At 35.3% G+C, this 13,230-nt stretch overlaps 2 protein-coding genes across 9 annotated transcripts; both read right to left on the reverse strand.

Annotated features, from left to right (window-relative positions):
* Positions 1-8,235: 8,235 nt before the first annotated feature.
* Positions 8,236-10,359, reverse strand: LOC105208423 (FAM172 family protein homolog CG10038). 8 transcript variants are annotated; one of them, XM_011178251.3, is made up of 6 exons: positions 10,208-10,359; positions 9,824-9,929; positions 9,647-9,759; positions 9,394-9,581; positions 8,878-9,136; positions 8,236-8,805 (listed from the first exon to the last, which is right to left on the reverse strand). In XM_011178251.3, the coding sequence occupies exons 1-6, from the start codon at positions 10,265-10,267 to the stop codon at positions 8,491-8,493; spliced, it is 1,041 nt and encodes a 346-aa protein (XP_011176553.2). In that variant the 5' UTR covers positions 10,268-10,359; the 3' UTR covers positions 8,236-8,490. The 8 variants fall into 8 exon arrangements, with proteins under 8 accessions (XP_011176553.2, XP_011176552.2, XP_054089712.1 ...); XM_011178250.3 differs by having other exon boundaries at positions 9,647-9,762; XM_054233737.1 differs by having other exon boundaries at positions 10,145-10,282.
* A 1,025-nt stretch (positions 10,360-11,384) lies between these two features.
* Positions 11,385-13,060, reverse strand: LOC105208422 (uncharacterized). Its single transcript, XM_011178249.3, has 2 exons — positions 12,866-13,060; positions 11,385-12,374 (listed from the first exon to the last, which is right to left on the reverse strand). Exons 1-2 carry the CDS (start codon positions 12,920-12,922, stop codon positions 11,586-11,588), a joined length of 846 nt encoding a protein of 281 aa, XP_011176551.1. The 5' UTR covers positions 12,923-13,060; the 3' UTR covers positions 11,385-11,585.
* Between the last annotated feature and the right edge of the window lie 170 nt (positions 13,061-13,230).

Genomic DNA, 13,230 nt, shown 5'->3' on the forward strand with positions numbered 1-13,230 from the left:
ACTGTCAACTCCCTCAGATGTCGCCGAAATTTTGTGTAGAACGTAAATTTGCACCACAAACAAATTTATGCGAGAATTTCCATTATCAAAGCGACAAAATCTAGCAAACACTTTGCAAAAGCTACAAAAAAGATGGTAAAAAGTATATTTCTAAAATAAGAAATAAATTTTATACATCAAGCCCCACCGTGAATAACAACAAGCATATGCATGGGAAATGGGGGAGTACTACGTTTTCATAAAGTTACTAAACTAGTGCTACACTTACAACTTCCAAACCTGATTTTCATATACTCTACATACAGCCAAAATTATAGAAATTGGCATGCAGTCGGCGTACCACAAAAGTGGATATTGATATTTTGTCCTAAAATTTTGTTATTTATTGTATGTTTTTGTGTCGGTGTTGAGTGTTGCAGCCATTCTCACATACACACACATGCACTAAATGGCCACCAATTTGCAAAGTCTCCGGAAATGCGAAATTTGAGTAAAATTTACAGTTTGCTTGGTGAAAGGGAAAATTCTATCAGGCTCCACACTAAATACAACACGCGTCATTTATACAATACTTTGTGGCTTTGAGTTTCGACGAAAAAACCGTTCACCACATCTAAGTAGAAGCTCATTGGCATTCAGGTCACATGATTCGGTGGCAGAGGGTCGCCCTTGACTCAGTTCAAGGCACAAACTTACACACCATCCGCTTTAAAAGACTCTTCTAACGTAATGGAATTTTTCAATTGTCGAAATATTAAATTCACTTAACGCAGATATTCAATATGATTTGGTGAGAAATCTATGAAGGAAATTCAAACGACGACTCTTTACGAACTGACAACACAATGCGAACATATTTTTTCCAAAGATGTAAAAACTTCTTTGGATTGAAGATATCTTTCCCAACATTTTTGGGAGGTGTTCTTAAGAACTCTTGACGGATATTCAAATAAATATTGCAATCGTGTCTTGGTTCAAGCATCTTCGCCCATCTTGGAACCAAAATAAACAACCGGTCTTGATATGTTATTTAAACACATTCTTAGCAGAGAGTTCGAATTTATATAAAGTCAGCAGTAGGGAAGCAGCAGCAGTTGCCTCCAAGAGGAATACTTAACTTTATAAGCCAAGCTATATACTATATTGTCAATTAGGCAGCTATGGTTACAAGCACCCCATTTCTAAATGCATCGAGCCTAAAAAGACTCAGCTTTCCGTGGTTGTTCTAATAAATGGCAACTTGTAAAGTTAAGAACCATAAAGATACAGAAATATTTGACTTAAAAAAATTTACAAATTGAACTATATTTAGAAAACAATGTCCAAAAAAACCTGGTACAAGTTTAAAGCTCAGAAACAATTTCACCACTGTTTACTGGAAAGTGTTGGAGATAATTACTTTGTGCACTTAATATAATGGTCCAGCTGAGTCAAGCACTACAGGCAAACTGGTGTTTGATGGATGAAGGTTTGTGTTGCCACATTCTGCTTATTAACCTTGTCTAGTCGCAACCCCCGGTTATGGGCAGCAGCTGATGATGATTATAATGTAGAATATTAAATAAAAAGCTGTTGAATTTGAAGACTTAAATTATTTGTATTTTTCTATAACACAGTAAACTGAATAGCTAGTGCTGTTAATTGCTGTGCAACAGCAATTTAATCATTGTTTATGGCTTCCTAATGGCTTATCGGAAAATTGGCGCTCATGCAGTCCCTACAGATTTGGACATTATTATCACACTTGAGATATACTACTTAGCGAATGAAAGCGGCGCTAAACGATGGAGATTTATGCGCTCCGAGACGTTTTGACCAGCCCACCAACTTAGCTGAAACCACGATAAAGCCCATAAAAAGTAAGTATGCGCTCACTTACTTAAGTGTATATTTATCGAAAAGTGCTGTAATAAATCTGATATCAATGCGTTTGGTTCTTAATGTGCACATTTTTTATTAAGTGTTTAATACAAATGCGGCAAAATACCACACTCATATATGGCGCCCGGGGAAGATCCCTTCAATAAGTCAAAACCATGTATGTAAAACAATGTCCATCTTAGCTTATGAGTATTAAGTGTATGTAAGACCTACATAAGCCTGTATGGGGATGCTGTTGTGTGCTTAAAAAACAGCCAAACAAATAGTATTTCCTTTGGCACGGTCTCCGTAAGGGGGTTGATGTGGCTCTACGTTGGTGTGGTGAATTGAGCGCCGTTACCCGCAGTACATCACATATCTTCCTCGCTTGTCTCGAGGACACAAGTAAATAATTTGCGGTCATAAATCATTTTCAGAACGCACAAGAGTGAAATATTTGCTATTGATACTTGCCTGCCAAAAGGAAACTGAGCGGTGGCATTCCTTTTGTACTGCACCTTTCTCTTGTAAAAGCAAAGCCACATTTTAATTACTTAAACAATTTTTTGAGCTTTACAATCGCATAAATTCATCAAAGTAAGCAAATGTGGTCTAAGAAAAGTTTTCAACTATACTTTGAAGAGAGAGTCACATATGTTTTGCCAAAGTAATAAATTAGTCAATTTGTTGGAGGGTGTTACTCCAGCACGTTCAAAATTTGTTGTGTATATTTGCATACAGTGTAGATTTATTAAAGAATGTAAATATCTACTAAAGATACGAGTATATATGTACATAAGAGGCAACGCGAAAGGATTTTAATAAGTAAGAAGTAAGGAAAGGCTAAGTTCGGGTGGAACATTTTATACTCTCGCAATTTATTGATATTGTTTTTTTTTAAGATAACACACAATTGGACCCATATAATCGGCACAACCTCCAATAGAATGAGGAAAATCACATATATAGTATATGAGGGCTGAGGTAATTCTTGGACCGATTTCACTCATTTTTACCACCAAGGTACACTATATCCGGGACTATATCAATTTTGCTTAGATATCTTACATTTTAACCGATATATGCAGTATAAAGCCCACCGGATGTTTTATAATATAAGGTATATGGGAACTAGGGGAAGTTATGACCCGATGTTAACCATATTTGGTACAGAGACACACTGTTAGAAGGAAAATCTTCCTTCTGAATTAAATTAAAATATCTGAGAGATTTACCGCTATTTTCGGTGGATAATTACTGTAGGGCACTGAGTTCTTCATGTTCGATATCCGGGGTCTTGAAAGTTGAAGTTATAGTCTGTTTTCGACAATTTTTTCACAATTGAAGCCACACCTCAAATACAGTATTTGTGTAAAGTTTTCTTCTGTTATCTTCATTGGTTCCTAATGTTTATATTATAAAGTAATGGAATCAGAGGGAATACAAAATTTAGTATAGTAGAGTTTTACATCCGTGTTATCAGGGTCCCAAGAAAATATTATATACCGAATTTTATTGAAATCGATAGTTCCTAAGGTATGGGTTTTACCCCATAAATGGGCGATAACCTTAGTATGGGAGGTGGGCATGGTTATTATATGATTCTTCCATTTTTGGATTGTTTGAACGACTGCAGAATATTTTATTTATATAGCTGAATTGGTTTGCGAAATATATACAAAAAACCTATTTAGAGGCGGGGCCAATTTAACGGCCATTGGAAACACCTCCGAACTGAGTTTCTCTAAGTTGTACTCATGAGATAATTACAAAGTTTCTTAGGTTTGCTTGGTATTAGCTAAAACATATTTTTCTTATTAGACCATAAATATCTTCGACAGTATCTCCAACCCAATGCGGAAAATGACGATCAACTCACGTCAAGTTAGAGACCTCATTTACGATTACAAAACTACACGAAAGTCAAGTTGACAACAGTATGGTCATCAAGCCAAACAAAAGCAAGAAATGCGAAAAAAGAGAGGGAGGGGGTGAAATCGAACGGAAATTATAGGCGAAGCAGCAGTGCCGTCTGTAATAGTACCATAGCCATATTTACATTCGCATTTGAATATGACATTTAGTTGACAGCTGTGGTCGTCGTAGACATTAACTCTGTTGACTGCTCTTGTACTTCGGTCGCTGGGTGAGTATGTGTACTGCTGTGCGTGCAACCGCGTGGCATTGTTATGCCATTTGACGTTTGGTTTATTAATATGTTTGGCCTGCGGGAGAATCGCCCACCCAACCAAACGGAGATCCTCGAAACGGGTTTTAATTTTTTGCTGTGACTTTTTCCCCCTTCCCCATTGCATACGAGTGCTTGTGGGAGTGAATAGTTAGGCGTGCGGAAGTGCACATGAAATGTTGGCGCTTTGACAACTTTTTCCACCACTTATTTTTTCAATTTTTAATTTTGGCCTTTTGCGCCCTTTTGCACACTCCGTTGGTAGTAGCCAGATGGGCACAACCCTGGGTTGCTCATTGCTCAACTCTGTGGTTTTTTACATCTTTGCGAGATGGTGCAACCAACAAAAAAGTCAACCAAATGTCAGTCGCGTGTTAATCAAGTGTGAATAAATGGCGCAAAGATTAGAGCTGCCGACAATGACGAAAAAACGCGAAAAAAGCAAAACGTGCAAACCCATTAAAAGCGAAAGTAAGCAAAGCTGATATAAAAAAACATGGTCACAACAAGAACAAAAACAAAACTCAATGTTTTGAAGATGTGGTAGTTATGTTGATGGCAGCATAACAGGTTGGAAACGCGCTTAAATGGAAAAATATTTTTTTCCCGGAAAATGCGAATAAAAAAATAATAGTAATTTAAACGATTTTTAAAAGCCCTTTCATTAACCTTTGCTGCCTATTTCTAGGAGTTAAAACCAACATTGTTTTATTAAAATATTATTTCAATATAAAGCATTTTATTTGGAAATTAGCCGTTTTAAATAACAAGCTATGATTTCCGAATTTCATAGCAACCCTCAACATCCATAACCCCTTGCTCTTCGCACCTAAAAGAAAGTATTAGACATGAAATTCATGCAAATTAAACGAAATTATGTTATCATGATGTTAATGTTTTTATTTGTCTGATCCTTCCACCACCGACTTCGGCCGCGGCTGCAACAATCTACGAACGCCTTCAAGTGCCCCACAAAACTTTAAAACATATTTTACCACGAAGCTGGGGTGAAAAGAAATCTGAAAACAAAACATTGTCCTTTTGTATCAAATCTGAATTCAACAATCTGTAAACAACGAAACCTTGAGGCGAACGACCACACCCCACACAATGGCATTGATGATGTGCTATTATCTCGTATCATCATCACACTGTTTTTGTTGTTATTTCGTACTCCCGACAATAGTCATTGGCAACGGCAGTCAAGGCACAAGCTGTCAACAACTTCAACCTATTCAAAAAATGTAGATTTTCAAAAATTTACACCGAGATGTCGAACCGCCTTCGGGCGGGGTTAGTGGGTGTAACGTTTTATTGGCATTAAGGTTGGTTAACACAATCCCCAATCAAAAGGATAAAAATATATATGCATGCAATATTCGTTGGCTACATTTACATGTATCACTTGGTCCAAGTGAAAGATATGTTAAAGGACCTTAAGCAGCGCTCATGCACTAACATGTAACTAATATTAGTCGAGCGGCCTTATAGCTGAGGGAAAACAGTGCGACAAGTTGTTTTAAAAGCTTAACAAAACAGATTTGAAAGGAATTATCTTATAACTAAAATGTAATATATGGAAATAATAATGAAAAATTATATGTATTACGTACTACGTACCAGCCATCTCTATACATCTTTTGTAGTTGTACCTCTAGTTGAGTGTTATATTTTACATCTTATGCAATTTAGATTTGTCCCACTGTACTACAACATTAATGCTTTTAAAAGGGTGAAAATTGCGCTACTTTAAGACTCTTGCTGGTTTACGAGTGGTTTTTGAACTTCTTCCCGCGGCATTGCCTCAGCGTTGTAGCTGTACACAGTATTATCTAATCTTATTTGGCATTATTTATACGTTAAACTTGCATTTCAGCAGTTTTTCCTTCATTCCCATTTATAGGCAGAGGTATCTCAGTATCGTTTTTTTTTTGTGGTAAGCAATAAAAATTCGGAACAATAAAAACAGAGTTTAGGGGACAAAATGGAATGCTAATTTGATGCTGTTTATACAACGGAAATTGCGTCGGAACAGTAATTTTGGCCAATTCAATTCATAGCGTACATATGTATGTTTTTAAAAAATGAAAATACATAAAATTGTGTGATGTTGTTGTTCGGTCAACGCTTTCATTACGACATCAATCACTTTTCAAGCATAAAAATTCGACACAGTTGTGTGCTGAGCTCTATGGGATTCATCTCTAGGACACACTAGGACACTCAAAAATGTTTAATGGTCTTTCGCGATGACCTCGTACATGTTGATCTCCACGCAAACAGTAGTGAACATGTCAACAGGCACGAGAGTGAACACGGAATCAATAGTGTTCGGAAATGGTATCGGCATACGGTGATGAGAGGTATGTGGGTGTGCTGTATGATGGTTATGAACATTTATTGGCAAACAATATAATTTATGACTTCTGGCCGACAATGCCGTATGCGCTTTAAAGCAGAGCTTTCACAGTAAATTCACAAGGGGCAAACATTCTCTAATTTGGAATGTCATTTTAAAATTGCAATATTTCAAATATTGGATGTGGTGTAACAATTGAAAAGAAAAGGGGATTTTGATTTATGTGAATTGAAGGAATGAATAAAATTTCTGTGTCTTTAAACTTTATTTTTCGATGAAAAATCGATGAAACCGAACATTATATAGTCCTACAGGTGAAATCTAAAAAGTGCAGGATAACATCGATTATTATTATTCTCTCGCATAAAATATTAGTATATCCATACATATTACGTACATGTGGCAGAACTTTGCAACCAATAATGATGGGAAGGGAGGAAGTGATGTATATGTAAATATGTGAAATTGCAAGAATTTTGGAATGACTCGACTAGTTTTCTGACAAAAAAATCCGTTTAAAATTTATAATTTTTTTTTTTATTATCTGTCAAACATTCATTTTTCTGGGCTGACAACTACAACTAAAATTAGTTATAATTCGAAATATCAAGTATAAGTTCAGTTGTTCTGAAATCGAAATAAACTGAGCCATGTTGTAAACCGTAATAGGGATATACACTTCAATTTAACATGAAAGTGAAAGTCTTAGACAAAACTCTTAAATATCCAAGTGATAATACCAAGAAAAGTTAATAGCAAAAATGGTAATTTTATATATTGGGTGTGTTCAGGACCTGAGATAAAATTTTATGATCGTTCAAATTTTAACCTCTTGTAATCTCATTGTTCCTTACATGGCTCCCATGACTACGTAATTGGTATGCAAATAATTTTTAATCTCGAAACTGAATGAATGCATCACTTTAAAAAGAAATTGAGTAAATTTATTATTCAATTATATTTTATTAAGAATGTTTGTGGTAAAACTAGTACTGGAATTTTCTTGACACACTCAACACTGTAAATCTTAAGTTCAACCCCCCTAAAAATGTATCCAATGTTTTTCGGCACTCTAGTTTTAGTCAGCCAAACTAGCAAAACTCACTTTGTTACATACTGATCATTTGGATCTCACCGAAGGTAAGAGTTTTGATATGCAGGGCAACAGGAACAGCACCTGTTGCCGTGTTTGATTCATATTATCGATATCTTCATAATTGTGTACAAATGTATGTATACTGAATAGAAATAAGACTTGATCGGTATATGGTAAGAAACAACCATAACCAAAAAAGTAAACCAGTCCTTTTCAAGAGGTCTTTAAAGAAGCTTAAAAACAATAATCGAACTAATTATTAATTATGGACACATAAAACACATAAGAACAAATTGACCAAATGCACAGTATACTTAGTTCAACACAATTAAAATAAAAGTGAAATAATTGCATTAAAATATGGAGAAATTAAAGGAACTTGGTTTTGGAAGTTTTACTCTTCATAAATCTGTAGTCAATAACCCACCACATCTTACCAACTTATTGAGCGCGACGAGTACACTGACGGCATTAAATCAAGTGAAGGGATGTATTGCCAAAGCTTTTACCGTTATGTAAGAAGACTAACCTCAGTTAATATTTTTTTGAACCCCCATATACTATCATCATCTTTAACTCAAGTTTGTTTGCAAGCTAACATTTATCACTTACTGCTACAGGATTTATATTTACACATATGTATGTACACAGCTTTTAAACATTTATGTCGTATCAGTACATACGCCGATGACTGAGTTTCCCAGTGCAGAAATCAAATTATACAAATTGATATACGTGACACTGACATATATTAATAAGATTGAAATATGTCGATGAAGTAAAATGTTAAATGGAATATTTGATGGAACGTTTACATTACTCATGCGTTAAAATATACATACATAAAATGCACAAATATTGTGAAGATTTACCCATTATTCTCCATTAAAAATTTTGCCTCGGAAAAGTAAAATGTTTAATTCATTCAACACATATACCCAAATTTGAATCCGTTAAATGTCTAATTGCAATAATATTTAGGACTTATCAATTATTTTCCGTTTTCGCCTTTTTACTTGTTTGAATTACTTGACTTCGTTCATACTTCTCTTCTAAGAACTTAAAAACGGACTCAAAGGCAGAATAGGAAGTCCACTCATGTTTAGGATGTCCGGCCGATACACTGTGCATTTCACCCTCGCCCGTATAAATTTCCGTATCAAGTCCTGCTGAGCTAGATACCCAATTGCATGCGATATCTAAAACAACGTGTTTGGCTTTTCCTGGTATTTGGAAATGAGCAGAGTCAGTTAGAGCAATTGCAAACACTTTATCCTCGAAAAATTTGGTAAAGCGATTTGCCTAAAAAGAGAATTTCAATATTTATTTGTATGCATTAGTAATTTTGTACTTGTGTTTTTTAATTAAACTTACTAAGTCCATCGCAATTGCTCCACCATAGCTGTGCGCTACAATCGCTACACTCTCCGGGTTACAACCCATTACATATTTTTCCCACACATATCTTGCGTGTGCTGTAGCATGGCCAAGACGCGGTATTGGTCGATTTTCCCCATTGATGATACGAAAATTGTCATTTGTATTTGTCACCAAAATATCATAACCAAGCGCCTGGGCACGCTTTATATAAGGGATCTGAGTACCATGGTCGATAGAATTGTTGATTATGAGACTATATCATCGTTATAAAAATATTTACATATATATATTAATACAGTTAAATATGTAAGGCAATATAAAAATGGAAGTTAAACTGGGTATGGACTGAAAGAGGATGTTCTCCAAAGACTTATAGTTTATAATATATTCGTTAATAAAGTTCATAAATATTACACTTTTAGGTGTACTATTTTTCCATTTATAATGAAATTTTATTTTGTTCTGTGCACTTTTATATTAATTTCTATTATACAATTTTTACGAAATTACCTTCTGGCCCATTGTCCCGCTCTAACATATCCACTACCATGGATTAATACAATTAATTTTTTGGGTTCCACAAGCTTTTGAGGCTTGGTAAAAATGAACGTAGCTTGGTCTTGCGGTATATCCTCCGGAACGTATGTTCGCCTCAACCCATTTTGTTCCAATAAATCATAAACTATCTCAGGAATTTGCTACAAATATTTATGTTACTTATTCATATAAATATTAATTTGCATTTTTGAAAATTTTAACTTACATCAGCTAGTTTTTCATAATGCTCCTGATTTTTATTGTGATCGTCAGATATGGTAAATTTAAACGGCTCTTCACCTGGTTCGCCAGTAATATCATCAATTCTCCGCAATTGCCCTTCTAATTTAGAAATATATATTATATATATGTATGTATAAGCTATTCATTTGATGAACATTACCTGCATTGAAAGCATAACCGAATTCGCGTAATTTCTTTATAGCCAAGCCACTTCCTTCATCTGTAGACATACTTTTGCACTCACCCCCGCTGACCGGTTGTGCTGCCTATAAAAGTATATACAACGCAATTTAATCACAATTCTACTATCGTTATATATGAATATAGTTTAATACATAGTATACAATAATATACAAGTTTGTTTATACTTGTAGTTGTTCTTTTCTGTGTGTATTTGGCGTCGAAATTTACTGAATTCAGGAACTAGCTTGAAGGTTAACTCTTGCATCACAATTAAAATGCCAAGGTCAATTAAACTTACAAATTCTATTATGGTACTCCTTGAGGAGCTTAATCTTATAATACACAGTAATTGTTTGTTTACCTTCCGTATGTAGCGCCAAAATAATGCGATTTTGCTAAATCGACCCACAAACTTTGTCATTTCCAATTTCTCTTTAAAGTTGCCAGCTGCTATTTTTATTTTGACTAAATTTTAATTCAGTATATGTCAAGTTTGTAGCAATCTAGCTCTATAATTTAAATAATAAAAGAACGGATTTAAAAAAATGTATTCTTATTGATACTAATAACACCAAGTTTATGTTTCTGATGCATTTAATCACTGAAGCTTTTTATTTATGTCGGAATTATTAAATCGGCAAATGGCAATGCATTAGAGGGCCTTAATTCAGAATTTCTCACTTGCAGATGTCGCTGTTCAATTAAAAAAAAACTAGCGAATTACGATAATTCATAATCATCATCATTAAAAATAACTTGATGCTAATTAAATCAAATGTGGATGTACCTTCTAGTGAATAAAATTTAAAAAACCTCATCTTTTCCTACATCCATCAAAATGTCCTGCAGTGACATGAGTTCGACAAATCTGAATTTTAACATTGCAGAATAACTGTACATGAAAAGGACTTGTGCAATTGCAACAACGATATCGTCATTGTGATCTGAATCATTTTACGATATATTTGTTTTGAGTTTATGTCTATAAAGTAAACTAATTGCTTAGTGATAAGGAAATTGGGCCAGAGAAAGAGCGAGGGCATTCGTTTCAAGAAATGACAAATTTCTAATTAAAGTTTCTCCTCTGCACTTAGTGGCCTTGCCGCTAATTAAATTTAAATTAAATAAATTGGGTGAAACTTTCCCATCAAACGGTTCATTTAGTGTTCTTCTTTCTCTCTCAAGTAAAACAACTATCTTTTCACCTGTTCTTTGTGCACCGTCGAAACAGACAAAAATGATCAAGAATATTTCAGTGTTAGAATATATGCTTAAATATATATGAATTTGAACACCTGTACATTTAGCATACGCATATACTAATCTTCTTCTATTTCAAATATATTATATTGTTGACCAATAGCAATACCGTAATAAACTATCCAATAATGTTTCAAAGTTAAATATTTCATTTGTACAACCAATACAGACAACATAACACCAAATATTAAAGAAACAAACTTAAAGAAATGTACATAGCTTGTGTTTACATGGTTGTTCTTCTCTTTTCAAATTTCGTAAAGAATGAAAATGCAAAATTTATTACAACAAAAGGGGTGTTAATTTTATTAACATTAACTTCGTTATCGTTTCAATAATACTAAGTGAGCAAAATATATGTACATATGTATGTATGTATATGTCTGTATGTTTCATATTGCGTTTAATACCCGAAAGTTTTGGTTAATCACAGTTAATTACGTCAATTTCATCCTCTATAAGGGGCTCCCGAAATATACCTACTGGCCACCGGAAGAACTGGACGAGGTGGAAGCAAGAGCATTGCCACTGCTAGCCGCGAAGGCGCGCTGCAGGTTGCCAAAAAAGCCCCATAGCATACCAACAAGGCTACCTGCAAAGTCAAGTAACTTGAATTCTGTGCTCTCGTTGGCGGTCTCACGATCCTCCTCTGTCTCTATAGCAGATGACTCATTCGCGGGCATGTGTTCGGCCAGTCCACTCATCATTGAGCCCAACAGTTGATGATGCTGCCTGGCAGCATGTACCGTTTGGTTGTGCTGCTCGCGTACCGTATTCAGAAGATGACGCACAGGCTCCAAAACAGGAATGCTTTGCTTCGGGCGACTCCACACCTTGACGCTAACATTAGGATGACTATCGCTAGTCACAGGTTTAGAAGACTCATGCTGTTCATTGCGACCAAAAACGTCATCTGCGTTCTCCAATGTATTTTGTTTTGTCAGAAGTAAGTCATCTGTTTGACGCACCGATTCCGTTGTGGAAATGCTAATTACTGGAGTTGTATTAGTTCGGGAGAAGCCATTATCTAAACTCATATCCAACTGCTCAATAAATGCTCCATATAACTGGGAAATGGGTGTTGAGCGCTCCGTTGAACGTATAGCTGCGCTACGTCTATAGTCCCCGCTGTGAACACTCTCGTAATCGAATTCACTGATTTCACCACCCTTAGAACCGGCTCGCCCTTGGTGTACGTAGCTGACAATGTGGGTGGTTTGAGGTAGAGGGGTGGTGGCCGGTAACGCTGCAGTCGCCAGAATTGTGCACTGAAAGCAGAAAATGTAACTTTTATTTTGATGTTATTTGAAAACTTAATTGAAACTTTAAAATGCAATACGCGCACAAAACGACAGAAATGGCGAGGAGTCAATCGAGTAGCTCATCTAAATTACGCACAAATGAGTTATGGCAATCATAACAATATATATTGATGAGCTACTGTCCATCTCACAGTTAATTGTGAAGCCTTTAGTTTTCAAAGCCTCAAGCGGGGTGTGTCTTATAACAACAGAATCGTGTTAAAATATTGAAATTTTTCTACAACATAATTCTATTCTCATCCGATTTTGTGCTATCACACATTCTTATTTGAGCCCACATAGTTTTCTCTAGTCCGAATTTCACAAATGTATTTTATTATCTTACACCTTAATTGTTCCCTTTAAGGAGAGATATAACGATGTTAATATTAAATTTGGGATAAATAATTGGATATACATATGTATGTATGTATGTGTGTATATATTATAAAACTTACAGTTAAAAACACAGATACACACACTGTCTGCCCTAAAAAGCCATGCACTCCCAACATTGTGGCCGATTCTGCTAGTGAATAATTAAGTATTTGATTAAATGCAACGTTCTTGAACTCCAATTAGCCTCTATTTCACGGGACACAGTTTCGGACCAAGCAACCAAACCGTCGACAGCCGAACTCGAACTAACCGCTATAGACTTACCCAATAACGAACGGTGTAAAGTCAAACAAATTCATCGATCAATAAACTGATCATTAATATGCACAGCACATTTCAATACTTTTATGTTTCGCTGCATTACTCACATGGATTTATATCGTGGCGCACATAGAAACATACTTGTATTTAGCTGATTTTGGAC

Source organism: Zeugodacus cucurbitae, chromosome 2 (assembly GCF_028554725.1).
Source record: "Zeugodacus cucurbitae isolate PBARC_wt_2022May chromosome 2, idZeuCucr1.2, whole genome shotgun sequence".
Taxonomy (NCBI): domain Eukaryota; kingdom Metazoa; phylum Arthropoda; class Insecta; order Diptera; family Tephritidae; genus Zeugodacus; species Zeugodacus cucurbitae.

Excerpts from the sequence above, each read along its gene's own strand:
- LOC105208423 (XM_011178252.3), bottom strand. The coding sequence starts at position 10,267 with ATGACAAAGTTTGTGGGTCGATTTAGCAAAATCGCATTATTTTGGCGC. Across the intron at positions 9,930-10,144 it reads GGAGTACCATAATAGAATTT|GCAGCACAACCGGTCAGCGG; the intron begins GTAAGTTTAATT and ends ATACTTTTATAG. Across the intron at positions 9,582-9,646 it reads ATTATGAAAAACTAGCTGAT|CAAATTCCTGAGATAGTTTA; the intron begins GTAAGTTAAAAT and ends AAATATTTGTAG.
- LOC105208422 (XM_011178249.3), bottom strand. The coding sequence starts at position 12,922 with ATGTTGGGAGTGCATGGCTTTTTAGGGCAGACAGTGTGTGTATCTGTG. Across the intron at positions 12,375-12,865 it reads GTGTATCTGTGTTTTTAACT|TGCACAATTCTGGCGACTGC; the intron begins GTAAGTTTTATA and ends TTCTGCTTTCAG.